The following is a 16,751-nucleotide window of genomic DNA, read 5'->3' as shown; positions in this document are numbered from 1 at the left end:
ATCAGCTGGTCCACTTGGGGGTGGAGCTTTCACTCTCGGTGGAGCGCGACCTGTCGCGAGAGTGTATCAGCTGCAAGATTAAAGATGCACAGAATATAAGGAGCTCATAGCAACTTAATCTACTCCAGAGGAGGAGATGGTGGGCAAGTTGTGACATGCAACGGGAGCGACCTTCAGGACAATCACCACAAACAATTTTAGTACATGATTGTTTGCAATGCACCATTTTTCTTGCACACGATGAAATAAGGGCTGTAAACCCCTTCTTCATCTTGGCTGGAGGGACAGGCTCCATCACATCCTTCTTTAAAAGGACTGCAATCTCTGTCCACAAGACAGCAGCACTCTCGCCTTGCATTGAGGTGTAGAGCACACTACTGTACCTGGTGGATGTCTGGTGAACTGAATCACATAGCCGAGCCGGATCGTATGGGGTAAAGAAAAATCCAAATGAAAAAGTCTCTTCCCGTCGTGAGACCTGTTCCATTTTCAGGGGCAAGCAGGTCAGCGGGGTCTCATCCATCCTTACGCCCATCTCAAGACCACTTCGAACACTTATGCGGGTTCCTAGCAGGCGAGCTGTACACCTTATTGTGAGAGGACCATTGCAGTCTAGCTGCCGGCCCAGGCTACACTGGGGGCAATGTGGTGTCATCAAATAGGCCACCTTGAAATATGGGGGCATCAAGAAAGCGTACTTTCTGGGCAGGTTTCTGCAAGGTTGAGCCACCATTGTTGACCTCTAATCGCCCTCGCTGTTGTAGCCCTTATTTATTGCAGAAAGACCGGGATGGGGAGTAGCTGAGGTGACTTCCTTTATTAGAAAAAGAGGGTCGTGATCAAAATGTTGGCATGGTCAAGCTCTTTCAGTGAAAATATAAAGATATCGACCACACCCAAGAACACACAGATGGAAAGAAATCTTTAAAATGACGCTCTCCGTCTGTGCTTGCTCTTTTAGAGAAACTCAGTCTTTTATAGAGAAATTCTTGTTAGAGAATATTTCCTTTTTGGAAAATTCTCTTTTATAGTTGCTTCTTGAAGCGCCCAGGGTAAACTCTCTTGCATTTATCCATGCGTATGTGAGAGAGACAACTGAAATGTGCTGTAAGAATCTAACTAAGCTTCTAGGCAGAGGTTAATGGAGAGAGAAGTTTTCTCGGCTCTGAAGGACAGTTCTGAATGAGTGGATGCACACCACTCTTTTATACCCGTATGACGGGGGAGTGGCATGCAAATTCCACTTGCCATTTCTCATAGGCCTTTTCCGAAATATCAGAGGTGTTTGGGGCTCCCAAGTGCGACCCCCAGTATAGGTTTTGAGACAATGTCGAAAGTGACCGACAAAAAGGGAACTATGCGCATGTGAAACCACCTTAGTTTTTTAAGGATTTACTTGGGAATAAGAAAGAGGAGCAAAGCTTATAAAGTGTAAAATACTGTACTTTTTATTTCCAAATGGGAAATGAGTTAACAAAATGCTATGTTAAAAAATGGGAATGGCAAAGATAATTTTGAGGTGATTACTAACACTTACAATACTGTTAAACCAAATGCAGTGTTGGTAAGGGATTTTAAAGACGTTCTGATGAGCACTGTACAAACCAAAAAGAAAAGAAAAAATGGTACTTTGGAATGTTCCATTGATCCAAATCCAAACAGTTCCACATAGATTTGTGTTAGGTTAAATAAAAAATTCTTAAAAGTATCCTCCATGGAGAACAGAATAAATGGCACGTGAAAACTAAGGTCTGTGAAAATAGGGACCAGTTGTTGTGGTAACCACTGAAGGCAAATAGAACCTGATTTAATTTGAATGAGGCTGTGTCCGAAACTGAAGACAGCTGCTGTGCTTACTCGCTGACCAGTCAGTCAATGACCTAACAACATTTCTGCGTGACGGCTTCCAAGGCACCATAATGTCATGTCTAATTATCAAGAACAAATTCAAAAGGGTTTTGGACATGACCAATCAAATATTTAATGATGTCAATGCCCATTTCGGACAGTATCCTAAAGGGACAACTTTGTAACTAATTGAAAGTTACAATTAAGCAGTTCATAGTAGTGCCTAGGCTTGCTGCGGTAGTCAGTTTTACCAGTGTTACCACTGTTGTTTTGCTTTTTTATAGAAATAAAAACTATTTAGTTCAGTTGGACAACGGACAACTGACTGAACATTATACTGAACAATTAACTGAAAGCGTGTGCTCTGCTCCATACAGCATGAGCTGCAGAGTTCAGCAGGAGTCAGATTTCACTTATCACTTGATGAGAGTAAGGAGAGATGACTGACAAGACAATGGTGGAAATGCCCGAAATTGTACACTCTGGCTGGGTCAATCAACCTGCGGAATTAAAAAAATAAAATAAAATCAACCATCGGGAATAACTTAAAAGTAGCCAAATTCCATGGGAAAACCACAGACTTGTACCTAGTAGTATCTTAAGGGTTCATATTATTACTTAAGGTTTCTAAAATAACTTTTTAGATATGGTACAAAATTGTCCCTTTGAGTGTCCTGCCCCAGTGACAAGCTGTTGTACCTCTAAAGGTACAATTTTTTGCATGTTTTCTGACAGTGCTATAAGCAAGTTTAGCTAACTTTAACTTGCTCCTCGAGATTCTCTTTTGCAGCAATGCATGGAATCAAGCTTTTGTAGCTTCAGTATAACCATACATATGTGTAAAGTATGATTTCACTTCTAGTAGAGAGAACGTTGCACAAATATTGAATTCAAACATGCCCTGGTGACTTCCTAAATCTGAATACTGTATGTGAATGCATCATTTTTCAGGCTTTGGACACAGCCTAAGTATGGGGTAACAGGACCTTTTATACCTGAATAACCATTTTTTTTCCACCATGGAAAAAACATCCATACTCGAATACCCAAAAATACCTGGTAGCAAGGAAACTTAACAAGATGCATTTTCTCCATGGAGATATGCTTTATGTCTTTAACATTTGGCTGAAAATACAAAACTGCAATGTACATTGTGTGTAAAATAATTTTTGTTACATTAGATTAACATCTAGTACTTTGGAGAGGACACAATTCTCAGAGATTAACAAAATGTTAAATCAATTTAGTATCTTAATAAGCATTGTAAAAAAAATAAATTAAAGAAAATGTAAGGAATGAATTTCCCTTGAAGTTTGAGATATTTTAAAACCACTAGAGTAAGAAAGACACTCTGGGTCTTTATTTTTCCATCTGGAACATGATCTCATCAGCAGAGGAGAGGACGAATAAAACACATACATTCTCAAATCTCTAATATAACAAGCAGACATAGAGATTTGTTTTATGAATTGGCACGCACCCAAACCCTTCATAAATGTCTGCTTTATCCTTCACGAAGAACGGGTTCCTCAATGCAACCATAATTGCTACTTTGCAAAGCAAAACAAAAGATGAGCAGGGATGAAACAAAATATGAATGAAAACAAACCAAAAAAATAAATCATAAACAAGCATCTCGTATTTACAATGAATACAGGCATCATTTTATTTTATTATAATGGTTATGGCCACAACCCTGAACAAAAGCATTTCCATGTCCTCAGCCTCCCAACTTTACCCACAATTCCCTCTGTTTACCTCCCCAGCTCGCTCATGTACACACCCCTCAAGTTGAAAGTCTGTGCAAATTGTTCAGTCTTCAGTTGACCAAGGCCATAGGGGAGTAACAGGAGCTTGGGTGAACTCATGAAGCTGTACATGCCTCAAGTCAGGAGGGAGTAGAGGGCACTTGAGATGGCCCGGGGAGAAGGAGACCAGGGTGACTCCAGGAGGCTGGGTTTAGAGGTTGTCTCCGGGCTGATATTGAGGTTCGGTCGCCGTGAAGTAATCTTCTAGGAAGGCCTGCAGGTACTCAAAAGTGGGCCGCTCTTCTGCGTCTTTCTTCCAGCACTGAACCATCAGCTCGTGTAGAGAGCTTGGACAGTCCTGGGGACACGGCATCCGGTAGCCACGCTCTACTTGTTCTAGTACCTCCCTGTTGTTCATCCCTATCAAAAACAACAGAAAACTCAATAAGAGAAATGAGTAAATTTCAGCAGAACAATGTTACAGATGTTAATCTTAGCAGGGCTTTTGTAGGTGTCAACTAAGAAGACAAAACTATAAAGCAGAGGTTTTCAGCTCTGGCCCCTAAGGTCCACTTTCCTGTAGAGTTTAGGTCCAACCTTGATCAAACTCACCTGTAACTTTCTAGCCTAAAGACCGCTTTAGCTTGTTCAGATGTGTTTGTTTAGGACTGGAGCTAAACTCTGCAAGAAAGTGAACCTTGAGTGCCAGAGTTGAGAACAGAACCCTTGCTATAAAGGAATATACATATTGAGAGTATTTGGAAAAACTAACTTTAGCTAAATAAATGAATAACTATAAACAATGGGCCATTTTCAGTTATCTTTCGTTTTTGAAAATCAACTGATTTCCTAAATTATTAGCATGCTATGTGATATAGGCTTTAGCCAATTCCTGGAGCTTGCACCTAACCCAGGATTTTTTATTTGCTCACACTAAGCAAAATGGTGAAGTGTGTAATTTCTGGAAAACAAGACAGAAATTGAATAAAATTATTATTATTATTATGGCAGTGTATCCTCATGATAGATGCCATTTTTAATTTTTTTGCAAATGAAAACTGAAGACGTGGAAACAGACATCTCTCTCTCTTAAGAATCCTTCTGTCCAAACTCACACCATTGATCAAGCCATATGGTGAGTTAGTTGGGATGCGGAAGTTAACAGAGAATGACTGTATGTGCTGATGTCTAAAGGCTGGTACACACCAAACCGACGTCAAAGATCTAGCGGCGACGAAAGTCGACGATGGTGTCGGTACATGCCAGCTGCGTCTGGGCAAAAAAGTTGTGCTTGAACACACCGCAAAAAACTACAGCTCACGGCCAACTAACATGTACATTCTGCGCCTGCATCAGAGATAATAACTGTCCACAACAGCAGATGACAGTTGTCTATATTCAACATTCAAAAAAGGGAACGTGAACTAGGAATGCAAATATACAAACCGTAAACAAAGCAGCACTTGCTTATCATTTTGAATATGAATCATACAGATCAGTTTGTCTTCACTTAGATTAATTAGGCTACATACATCTTGTGTGCCGGTCTACAAAGCTGAACAACCAATCAGAGTGACTTCTTTTCCCGACCCCTTTTCAACATGCTCAATTGGCTAATGAAGGTCAGACTAAAGTAGCCAAAACTAGCCAGTCCGACACTCACCGACTGCCGAACGGCTGACCATCAGCTTGGTGTGTCCTGGCCCGTAATGTCCTACTAAGTTTTTTTTTTTCACCAGGAAAGTTGTATTTTCACAGGTACAAAAATTACATTGGACAGATTGTGCATCTTTCCATCACAGTTTTGTTAGCATTCGTGGAAAATCATATATGCCATCTGAATAAGGTCCATTATTGCACATTGTTGGGTTAGGGATTTAGAACAAACCCCTTTTCAGTTTTTGTTTTGCTCTGTTTTGTCATGAGGATGATAAAATAGGTGACCGACAGTGACTTTTTTGACTTTGGCCAGTAAACAACTACACAGAACAATGTTACAACTGCATAACAAAATGTTAAAAAGCACTCAGAACACGTTTGCAACCATATAGCAACACCCTAGTGTTGTAGTAGCAAGTTTTGCACTGGCATGCACTACTACATACATCCAGTTATTGTTGGAATTCATTTAGTGCTAAAGAAATGTAATAACTTTTGAACCAAAATGACTAATAAAGAGATCCAAAAACTCATGTTGCAAAGTGAATTTTTCAACAATGACTAGGGAGATAAAAACGGACCAAAAATATCAATCAAACCAGAAAATGCAATTTCAGATCACCATTTTTGATGCTTCGAGGGCAGGACAATAAAACTCTAAAGATTACTGATCTTGGAACAAAACTGCACTTATGAAGCCAGAAGATTCATCATCATCATGAGGGACATGACCACATTTCAACAACACTGAGAGAGAAACGCCTGCAAACATCTGTGGATGATGCAATACTGGGTTGACACAATGGCATTTCAAACCTCCCCTTCATTTCTACCCTACATTCCAGCTAAGATCAAGGTTTTTTTTTCTTTTAGAATTTGTGCAAATCTAATTCACCCATGCATCACCATTTTCAGCATCTCATACAGTATTTTAAAAGTCTGAGTATAATTAAAAGAAATTCAGAAATTCAGAAATTTTACACCGATACTGATAAATACTTCATCCAGTCGATTTAATCCTCCAGCTGATCCTGCATTCCCAGGACATGTAAACATGACTAGTTCTGAAAAACTTAAAGGTGTGGAAAGAGCCAGTTTGAAATAAAATGGAAAAATAAAATCTGAGACTGGACATGCCTCTCAGAAATTAGTCAACATATGTGTGTCAACAGATACGCATCAATGTAAGTGGCAGCAAATATATTTAAACACCTTTAAATGTTTAGACATGTCTTTTGGTTTACAGAGACAATGAAAAATCATAAGCTGCGTCTTCAAAAGACACCTATTTTGGATGCAGGTTATTATTATTATTATTATTATTATTATTATTATTATTATTTTAGTTTGATGTATATTAAACTTTTAAAGGGTCACAACAGTAATTTCACAATACATCTAGTTATCACTCAGAGTAGCTGGTTTTAAGATTTACCTGGATATGGAACTCTGCCTTTAGTGACCAGCTCCGTAAGCAGGATTCCAAAAGACCAAACATCAGATTTAATGGTGAACTTCCCATACAGAGCTGCCTCAGGAGCAGTCCACTTAATAGGGAATTTAGCCCCTGAAATACAGACATGGGAGAAAGAATATGCATTAAAATGAAAGTGAGACCGTTTCTTTAAGAAATTCCAGTGCAAAGTCAGCCATCATTAAAAACTTTGAAACCATGACATCAAAATGTACTTTTATTTTTAAATGTCTTTTCACCTTTATTGGATAGGACAGTAGGGTTAGAGACAGGAAATAATCAGAGACAAGAACTGGAAAGGACTTCGAGCCACCCAATATGTGCTATTGCCCTGAATTTAAATTTATATTCTTAATATCTCTGGTCTTATTGTGCACAATTCATTAGATCTTCTGAAACAACTTTTATTTCTGCTGATGTAACCAATGGTGTGTGTTGACCAACAATATCAATGCTCACTTTTCACTATACAATCAAATCTCAAACTGTAAAAGTCCTGCCCTACATTAATTCCAGCTGAATAATCAGTATTAATCATGGAGCACTCTGCCCCCACTGTCAGGGGCGTAGCCTAAACCTTTTTTCAGGGACGGCCAAGTAAGACCCAGTGATTTCACTGGCGTGGCTAAATAAATAAATTAATTAAAAAATTTAGAGCTTCAAATTTAGAGAAAATCACTTAATATGAATCTAACTGTGACAGTGTAACCTGCATGGAATAACTTAAAACTGATGTGGAACGGAACACATAAAGCCATGTAGCTACACCCCTGCCCACTGTGCCTCAAAATGCCACTGTGCCTCAAGTGAGATACATTCTCTTTTGCTCTATAAAATTAATTAATCTGTTAATTAATTGTGAAACTATTTTTGAGAAGTGGCAGATTCTGGCACCAACATATTAGCAGTTGGGTGGCAGAATTTTTTTCTGGGGAGACAAAAATGTGCTGGACTGGAGTTGAGAAACATTGAATTCAGCTATTTTATGTCTTCAGGGTATTTAGAGAATCATAAACAATATCTTCAAAAAAATCTACTTTTATGTTCTGTGAAAAAACAACATGAGGGGAAGTGACAAAATTAAAATTTTTGGGTCAACCACTTCTTTAAGTAGCATTTTCCCATGCTTTGGGGCCAACATCCAAAATAATGTATATATGTTTCCTGAAGGTCTGTGGACACTGTAAAAATATGATCAATAAGTCATGGAAGCTTATGTTTTTGCATTACTTTAACTCATCAAAATAATTTTATTAAAATAATGTTACATGAGATTCAACTGTTTTTTTTCAAGTCAGTTTAATTTAATTTAAGTTGAAATGATTTTGATTATACTTAAAAAATTAATGCAGCAACTAAACTTAAGGATCACACTTTAGTTTAGGGTCCAATGAATTCTCACTCTTAACTAACTATCAAGTGTCTCTTACCTTGTCGGGCAGTGTACTCATTGTCTTCAATAAGTCTGGCCAGGCCAAAGTCAGCGATCTTGCACACAAGGTTATCGCCAACCAGAATGTTAGCAGAGCGCAAATCTCTGTGAATGTAGTTCATCCGCTCGATGTAAGCCATGCCTCCAGCCACCTGAATATACAAACACTTACAATGAAATCTGCTGAGCAAAGTCAAATCGTTATGGAATAAGTGCTGAGGTTACTATAGGCCAAACTAAGAAAGATAGCCTTCTGTGTGTTACAGTGCTGATACAGTACCTACATAAAATGATATAACTTCATGAACACAACAGAGGCCTGAAGAGATTCTTTTCAGGTTGAGTGGCCCAAAGCAGTTATTTTCATCCTGGTGTATTTGTTACATCATTGATCTACAGTGGCCTCAAAAAGTATTTTAAGCAGTATATCTATTCTATATATTAATAATTAATATATCATTTAAAGTACAGTTAAAAATGTATCTGTGAATGGTTTTGCTTGATAAGTGTGTTTGTGTTATCTTTCTTTGAAATAAATGGTGGTTTGCCACTTATCGAATGCAATGACATTCAGTAGGGATGCACCGAAATTTTGGCTACTGGAAATTTTCGGCCGAAACAGCTATTTTAGGTTTCGGGGAGAAATGGTTCCCTTTCAGTCGGTCACGTTCGACGTACGTCAGTAGTGACCGATGAATTGGGATATCGCTAGAGAGCCCTATCAGCTTCAAGTGAACTACAACAGGCCAATGGAGTTGGCGGGCGATATTTGCATAATGCGCACCGCCCCCACCAGGTGGTATAAATAGGGAAGCAGATGCCATCGCACTCTGTCTTTCGCTTCGGAGTCAACCTGTGTGTTCCTGCTATTAGTCTGAGAGTGACTTCGCAAACCTTTGAAGAGCTTTTGTTCTACAGTGCTGGCTTTATGGCACCTTACAGCGAGGCCGCGAGCTTTCCCAGAGTGAGCTTCTCGAGCTGTTATACAGCTCTCAACTGCTGTTTTCACAGCATTATTTGCCCCGTTTGGTTTGCGATTTGGGCCGGTTCCTCTGTGTGTGTGACTCAGGGAGTAAAAAGTGTACCTGCAGTCACATCGCGGCTGTTCCCTGTGTGCTTCGGCACAAAGAACAAGAGCTTCTAAAAGAGCTTCACAGACAGACACTGCGTCTTTTTCAAGACGTCATTCTGTCTGTGCGTTTCTGGAGGCGGTCGTTTCCTATCCTCACTGGCGGCCACAATCACTTTCTCTCATGTCTGCTTAGCGTGCTGAGACTGTGTTTGTGGGTGGTTCATATTCTCTTGTAAAAAAAAAAAAAAAAAAAAAAAAAAAGAGAGCATGCCCACGTTGGCGCGTTGTTCGTCTTGCCTTTCTCGTAAAGGCTTGAGCGCTCAGCGCGCCGTGTGCCGTCGAGCTGCCGGCTGACAGCGCGCGTTGTTCGGCGCTCTAGATGCGTGGTCGAGACTCGAGTGCCTCAAATGAGGTGGAGTCCCCTCACCTATTCCCCAATCTAGTTTCTCTTTCTGAATCAGAAAAGTACTACTTTTGGTGAATAAGCCAGGGTGACCAGAGGATCACAGTGGGGCAATACCCGCCGAGCCAATCTCCGTGGGCCCCCCACTCCTCTAATGCATCGCAAACATGCTGTGACTGTGTTCGTGGGTGGTTTATGTTTGGTAACAACATGGCCACGTCGGCGCTCAGCGCCGTGTGTCGTTCAGTTAGACGGCCACGTTCACTGTCCCACATGGCTGATAGCTTCTGGGTGGATTGCTGGTCCTTCTCATGGGGGACCTAGCGTCTTAGTCAGGGCTCCAGCAGAGGATCAGATGTCAACTGCTACATTGGAGAGAGGGTTGTTGGGCTCTGGACATGAAGATGAGGCTGTGCGTCCCACGGTTGTGATGTGCTCATACGGAATCAGATTCAGAGTTAACGACCATGCTTTCCCGGGCCCCTGGGGGCGTGGTGCGACGCATACTCGCCTTGCCCCACCCCCTGTCTTTAGCCCGGACGTGCATGAAAAACTTGGCAGTTTGGAAGCCTTTTTTGGTGCCAAATATGGAACGCCAAAAGGGTCATAATCTGCATTAAAAGTTTTTTCTCTCTCACTACCCTCTGTGGTGGGGTGGCAGTGCTACGGGAAGGCCAAAGCACTCATTGCATATGGGTAGTTCTGAGTCGGGGTTGAGCTACGCATGATGTAAGTCATAGCGCAGGCCCCTGGCCAGACAATGTCCACTATGGTGGTCAGGAAACACCCCTGGCTAGCCTTGCAGATGTGTTGTCGTCTAGTACGCTTTCTCGATGCTCTCATCTCACAATCTGGCCTAAAATCCAGCCTGCTCAGCCCGCAGCCAAGCCAGTTGGCTAGCGAGAAGCGGTCCTGGAGAAACGGGTGACCTGGAGCTGAAGTAAACAATTCTTCGGGAGACGATGCCCGCATCGCTCCCTCCCCGGAGGAGGGCCGGGTGGAGAATTTTGGTTTGTTCCGCCGCTGGCTCTCCGGAGTCCAGCGGTACCCACGAAGTAGAACTGTTTTCTAACCCTCCAGGTCCCAAGAGAGCGCGGCTGGCAGTGCGCGAGGCCCCAGTGTGTTGGTCGAGGCCACCCCCCTATGTGCCGTCTCCCATTCACACTGCCACCTTGCAGAGTCTGACCCCACTATGGGCCGCTATGCCATCCGAGTCGGGTCCCAGCACTCTACCTCGCTGCCCCATGCCCGGTACGTCTGTGGTGCATTTGGTCCCGCTGGCTCGGTGTCTGGAAGCCTGGCTAGCACTTTCCAGCCCGTCCCGCTGGCTCATTCGTACCATCAGACTCAGCTATGCGATTCAGTTCACCCGGCGTCCCCCGGTGTTCAGGGGTGTCCATTACACTCGTGTGTCCCTGGACAATGCACCTGTTCTTCGGGCGGAGATTGCTGTCCTCCTGGCGAAGGATGCAGTCGAGCCGGTCCCTCCAGCCGATATGGAGTCAGGGTTCTCCAGCCCCTACTTCATTGTACCCAAGAAGGGCGGTGGGCTACGGCCAATCCTGGATCTGCGTGTCCTGAATCGGTCCCTTCACAGGCTGCCGTTCAAGATGCTTACGCAGAAGCGCATTTTCGAATGCATCCGTCCCCAGGATTAGTTTGCAGCGATTGACCTGAAGGACGCGTACTTTCATGTTTCGATTCTGCCTCGTCACAGACCCCTTCTACGGTTTGCGTTTGAGGGTCGGGCATATCAGTACAAAGTCCTACCCTTCGGGCTGGCCCTGTCGCCCCGCATCTTATGAAGGTTGCGGAGGCGGCCATTGTTCCGCTCAAGGAACAGGGCATTCGCATCCTCAACTACCTCGACAACTGGCTCATCCTGGCTAGCTCGCGGGAGCAGTTGTGCGAACACAGGGACATGGTGTTAGCTCACCTCAGCCAGTTGGGTCTTCGGGTCAACTGGGACAAGAGCAAACTCTCCCCCGGGCAGAGGATCTCTTATCTCGTTATGGAACTGGATTCGGTCGCCCGGACCGCGCGCCTCACCGAGGAGCACGTCCAGTCAGTGTTGACCTGCCTGAGTACGCTCAAGCGCAGGACAGCGGCCCCACTGAAACTCTTTCAGAGGCTCCTGGGGCATATGGCATCCGCAGCCGCAGTCACGCTGCTCGGATTGCTTCATATGAGGCCGCTTCAACACTGGCTCCGCGGCCGTGGGCGTGGCAGCGCGGTACGTTCCGTGTCCCCGTGACACCGAACTGCCGTCGCACCCTCACGAAGTGGTCGGACCCTTCGTTCCTGCGGCCTGGAGTTCCCCTCGAACAAGTGTCCAGGCATGCTGTGGTCCACACAGATGCCTCTGCCACGGGGCGGGGGGCCACGTACAACAGGCATGCAGCGTCGGGTCTGTGGACGGGGCCCCAACTGCATTGGCATATCAATTGCCTCGAGTTGCTAGCAGTACATCTTGCACTGGGCCGCTTCTAGGAGCTGTTGACAGACAAGCACGTACTGGTCCGCTCGGACAGCACTGTGGCCGTTGCGTACATCAACCATCAGGGTGGTCTACGCTCCCGCCGTATGTCGCAACTCGCCCGCCATCTCGGTGAGGTCGCTTCGTGCCATTCATGTCCCAGGCGTGCTCAACCGTGCAGCCGACGAGCTTTCACGGCAGCCTCCGCTTCCGGGCGAATGGAGACTCCATCCCCAGGTGGTCCAGCTGATCTGGCAGCGCTTCGGCGAGGCACAGATAGTTCTGTTCGCCTCCCCGGAGACTGCCCACTGCCAGTGGTTCTATTCCCTGACCGGTGGCACACTCGGTACGGATGCCCTGGCAGTCAGCTGGCCCCGGGGCTTACGCAAATATGTGTTTCCCCCAGTGAGCCTTCTCACACAGCTCCTGTGCAAAGTCAGGGAGGACGAGGAGCAGGCCTTGTTAGTGGCTCCATACTGACCCACTCGGACCTGGTTCTCGGACCTCACGCTCCTCGCGACAGCACCTCCCTAGCCCATTCCTCTAAGGAAGGACCTCCTGACTCAGAGACGGGGCACCCTCTGGCACCCGCGTCCCGACCTGTGGAAACTCCATGTGTGGTCCCTGGACGGGATGCGGAGGTTCTAAGTGATCTCCCGCAAGCGGTCGCAGACACTATCACTTCCGCTAGAGCTCCTTCTACGAGGAGCCTCTATGCGTTGAAGTGGAACCTGTTCATCGAATGGTGCTCCTCTCGCCGAGAGGACCCCCGATCATGTTCGGTCAGAGCCGTGCTTTCCTTTCTGCAAGAGGGCCAGGAGCGAAGGCTCTCTCCCTCCACCCTCAAGGTGTATGTTGCCGCTATCGCCGCACATCACTATGCAGTTGATGGTAAATCGCTAGGGAAGCACGATCTGATCGTCAGGTTCTTGAGGGGGGCGAGGAGACTGAATCCTCCCCGGCCCCCCTCTGTACCCTCTTGGGATCTGACCCTGGTTCTTACATCTCTCCAGGGTCGTCCCTTCGAGCCTTTGCAATCAGCTGAGTTTAAAGTACTGTCCCTAAAGACCATCCTCCTGGTTGCATTGGCCTCGCTCAAGAGGGTAGGGGACCTGCACGCATTTTCGGTTGACGAATCGTGCCTGGAATTTGGGCCCGGTGACTCTCACGTTATCCTGAGACCCCGGCCTGGATATGTGCCCAAGGTTCCTACCACTCCCTTTCGAGATCAGGTAGTGAACCTGCAAGCACTGCCTTCGGAGGAGGCAGACCCAGCCCTAGCCTTGCTCTGTCCCGTCCGCGCTCTGCGCCTGTACGTGGACAGAACACGAAGCTTCAGGACCTCAGATCAGCTCTTTGTCTGTTACGGAGGCCAGCAGAAGGGAAAGGCTGTCTCCAAGCAGAGGATGGCCCACTGGATAGTGGACGCCATCGCCCTGGCGTATGAATCCCAGGGCTTGCCTTGCCCGCTCGGGTTGAGAGCCCACTCCACCAGAGGAGTGGCCTCTTCCTGGGCACTGGCGCATGGCGCCTCGCTGACAGATATCTGTAGAGCTGCGGGCTGGGCGACACCTAAAACGTTCGCTAGATTCTATAGCCTTTGTGTAGAACCGGTATCTTCCCGTGTACTCGCTTCCACCAACCGGTAGACGCGAAGAGCCCGTTCTAGTGTCGGCTTGCAATGCCACTCCCGCCCCCTGGGCCGGATACGTGCATCCTTTTTACTCCAGTCGAGTTCCCCGCTTGGCGAACCCTGTCGAGTTCCTCCGCCTCCCCCTTCGGCTCGGACATTGCGGAGTGTCTGATGCCAGGCCAAACCTCCGTCACCGACGTTGACGTTTGGCTGGGTTCCACATGTCGTGACCCCTCCACGTGAGTGGTCCCATGTGTGTATTTGTCCACGGTCAACTCCCCACGGTGAGCCCGTGTCTTTCCCTTAGCAGAGCCAGCTCTGCTGTCACCTGTCAGATGAGTCTCCCCCTACCCAGGTGGAGCCATCCCAGGGACTCCATATGCGTACTGCCCACGGCCAGTCCATATGTGTACTCTCCACGTAAATTCCTCCCCTACGGGTGGGTGGTGGTCTCCGCAGTGTCCCCTATGGGTTCGCTTCCCCAGTGTAGTCTAGTTTACTTAGTGGGTATATCTGAACAGCAGTAGACTCTCTCGGCGTAAGCTTGCCCCCTTCCCCGTCCCACTGGTGCACCGGGTGGCTAGAGCTTGCGCTGGGCACTGGAAGGGGTTCATACTGTGGCGCTTTATTTGGGATCCCAATTCGTCGGTCACTACTGACGTACGTTGAACATGACCGACTGAAAGGGAACGTCTCGGTTACGTATGTAACCCTCGTTCCCTGAAGGAGGAAACGGAGACGTACATCCCGTTGCCACAGTTGCTGTACCCTCGCTGTAGTGTGGACTAGGTTGTCTCCTCAGCGAAAAACAGAGTGTGATGGCATCTGCTCCCCTATTTATACCACCTGGTGGGGGCGGTGAGCATTATGCAAATATCGCATGCCAACTCCATTGGCCTGTTGTAGTTCACTCGAAGCTGATAGGGCTCTCTAGCGATATCCCAATTCGTCGGTCACTACTGACGTACGTCTCCGTTCCCTCCTTCAGGGAACGAGGGTTACATACGTAACCAGAGACATTTTGGAGGGTTGAAATCAGTGACTGAAACAGACGTTTAATTAGCGCTTCTCCGGTGGCACGTTTTGACTGTGTTCAGCGTCTATTTCGTGCACACAACATGGATAAGCTACAACAGTTAAACAGCCAGAAATAATGCTGGTCTCTTCTGTGTTTGTTGCAAAGATATCTAATTATGATAATAATAATCATTTAAATTCAATATCTATCTAAACATTAACATTATTGTATTGTTGTTATATAGTCTATATATGATCCGAAGTAACTAGTAACTAGCTACTTGAGTTGTTTTTCATTGGATACTTTTTTACTTTTACTCAAGTATCTATTAAGATTATTATTTTTACTTTGAGTAAATATTTCTATAAGTACTACAGTTTTTGGATACTCTACCCACCCCTATGTTGAAAGATGCACTACAACTTATTTAAATGAATACTGTCTCATGTAATTGCTCAATCAGTGTTTCAACCAGGGAAAGACATCAATAAAACAGCTTGTAGGCTATACAATGTCACTTAACATTACATTTACCTCAAGAAACCCAATGTCCAGAAACACATTAGTTAGTTAGAAAAAATAACTCTAGAGAAGAGCATTTTGCTAAATATATGCACTGTATTACATACATACACATATTTTTACTTAACCTGTTAGTGATGTCTTCATTATTTATGTTTGTATATATATATATATATATATATATATATATATATATATATATATATTATATATTATATATATTTTGTGTTTGAATAAATCTGCCATGAAAACAAGTTATTACAGTTTATTGTTGTTTAAATGTTTATATTTCACCAACAAACTGGAGTACAAACAATTCTGTTATTAAAAAGTTGTTATAAAAACTGCCTTATGTGCATTTTAAATGTTTGTACAACTCAGTTTTAGCTATTTGAGTGCTGATTATTAAATAAGTTTGAATAATTAATTTATTATTTATTTTCGGTTCGGTTTTCGGCCAAGTGCATCCTGAATTTTCGATTTTGGCCCAGACTTTTCATTTTCGGCCCAGAATTTTCATTTTGGTGCATCTTATTTACACAGAGAGTGATGCTGTACCTGGGCTGCCATGTCGACGAGGTTGGGCAGCTTCAGGGCCCGTCCCTCCCCATCCTTCAGGAAATCTAGAAGGCTTCCTAAAACATGCAACATGCACATGTTAGCTTTACAGATACAAGAGACATTTCTGCTACAAGATCTTGTATACACGTCTGCATAATCACTGATTAACTGCAGGGTTTGAAATTAACACCTGCCGATCTGGCAAATGTGGGTGAACATCCACTGTGGCGGGTAATGCATATCGGCACACTAGTCAATTTGGCGGGTTATGATTCATAAATTATGCTTTATCACTTTTCATGGTGTCAAAAGGAGACTCAAACATTAGCAAAACAACGAGTAAAGTGGGTCGCTCACTTTAAAATTCAAACACATTGTTTTCTATGACCCTACGCACACCATCCAGAGGTGCCCAACAACGACTCTGGCTGTTCAAAATCAAGCCGCACCACAGCGTCACTCAGAGTTTTCCATTAAAATACGACGATTTAGGACAAATTCTTTTTTTCCCCCAACCTGTTTTCATACATGCCACATGTCCAAGACTTTTGGGCAAAAGGGTAGGTAAACTCGTGGCAATTTGACAGAGAATTTTGTTTTTATTTCCGTTTTATTTTCTTTGAATGGTATCCGCAAACAGTGACTGTCATAACGCTGAAAGCAATATAATGATTCAGAATCTGTTTTAATAATAAATATATTTTAATCTAAGCTGTGACTATGATAATCTGGTTTATTTCTGATATTTTTGTTTCAGCTAGTTTAAGTTCTGAATGGCTGGTAACTTAAAAATGTAGTAGCCAAATTGGCTGGTGAGTGAAAAAAGTTAATTTCAAACCCGATATACTGTAATTAAAATAATATACACTTGCTGTTCTGAAATAAGTGTCTGATGTACTGTTAAT

At 44.4% G+C, this 16,751-nt stretch overlaps 1 protein-coding gene across 5 annotated transcripts in view; it reads right to left on the bottom strand.

Annotated features, from left to right (window-relative positions):
* Positions 1–1,422: 1,422 nt before the first annotated feature.
* Positions 1,423–16,751, bottom strand: part of fynb (FYN proto-oncogene, Src family tyrosine kinase b) — a 77,513-nt gene continuing 62,184 nt past the window's right edge. For all 5 annotated transcript variants that reach the window (XM_051874601.1, XM_051874604.1, XM_051874605.1 and 2 more), the window contains 4 exons: positions 15,844–15,920; positions 8,160–8,313; positions 6,691–6,822; positions 1,423–4,016 (listed from right to left, as the gene is read on the bottom strand). In XM_051874601.1, coding sequence (XP_051730561.1) covers positions 3,808–4,016; positions 6,691–6,822; positions 8,160–8,313; positions 15,844–15,920 — 572 coding nt within the window. In that variant the 3' untranslated portion in view covers positions 1,423–3,807. The remainder of the gene's footprint in view (positions 4,017–6,690; positions 6,823–8,159; positions 8,314–15,843; positions 15,921–16,751) is intronic.

This window comes from Ctenopharyngodon idella, chromosome 20, assembly GCF_019924925.1.
Source record: "Ctenopharyngodon idella isolate HZGC_01 chromosome 20, HZGC01, whole genome shotgun sequence".
Classification (NCBI taxonomy): domain Eukaryota; kingdom Metazoa; phylum Chordata; class Actinopteri; order Cypriniformes; family Xenocyprididae; genus Ctenopharyngodon; species Ctenopharyngodon idella.
The sequence above is the reverse complement of the archived record's forward strand: the minus strand, read 5'-3'. Positions and strand labels throughout refer to the sequence as shown.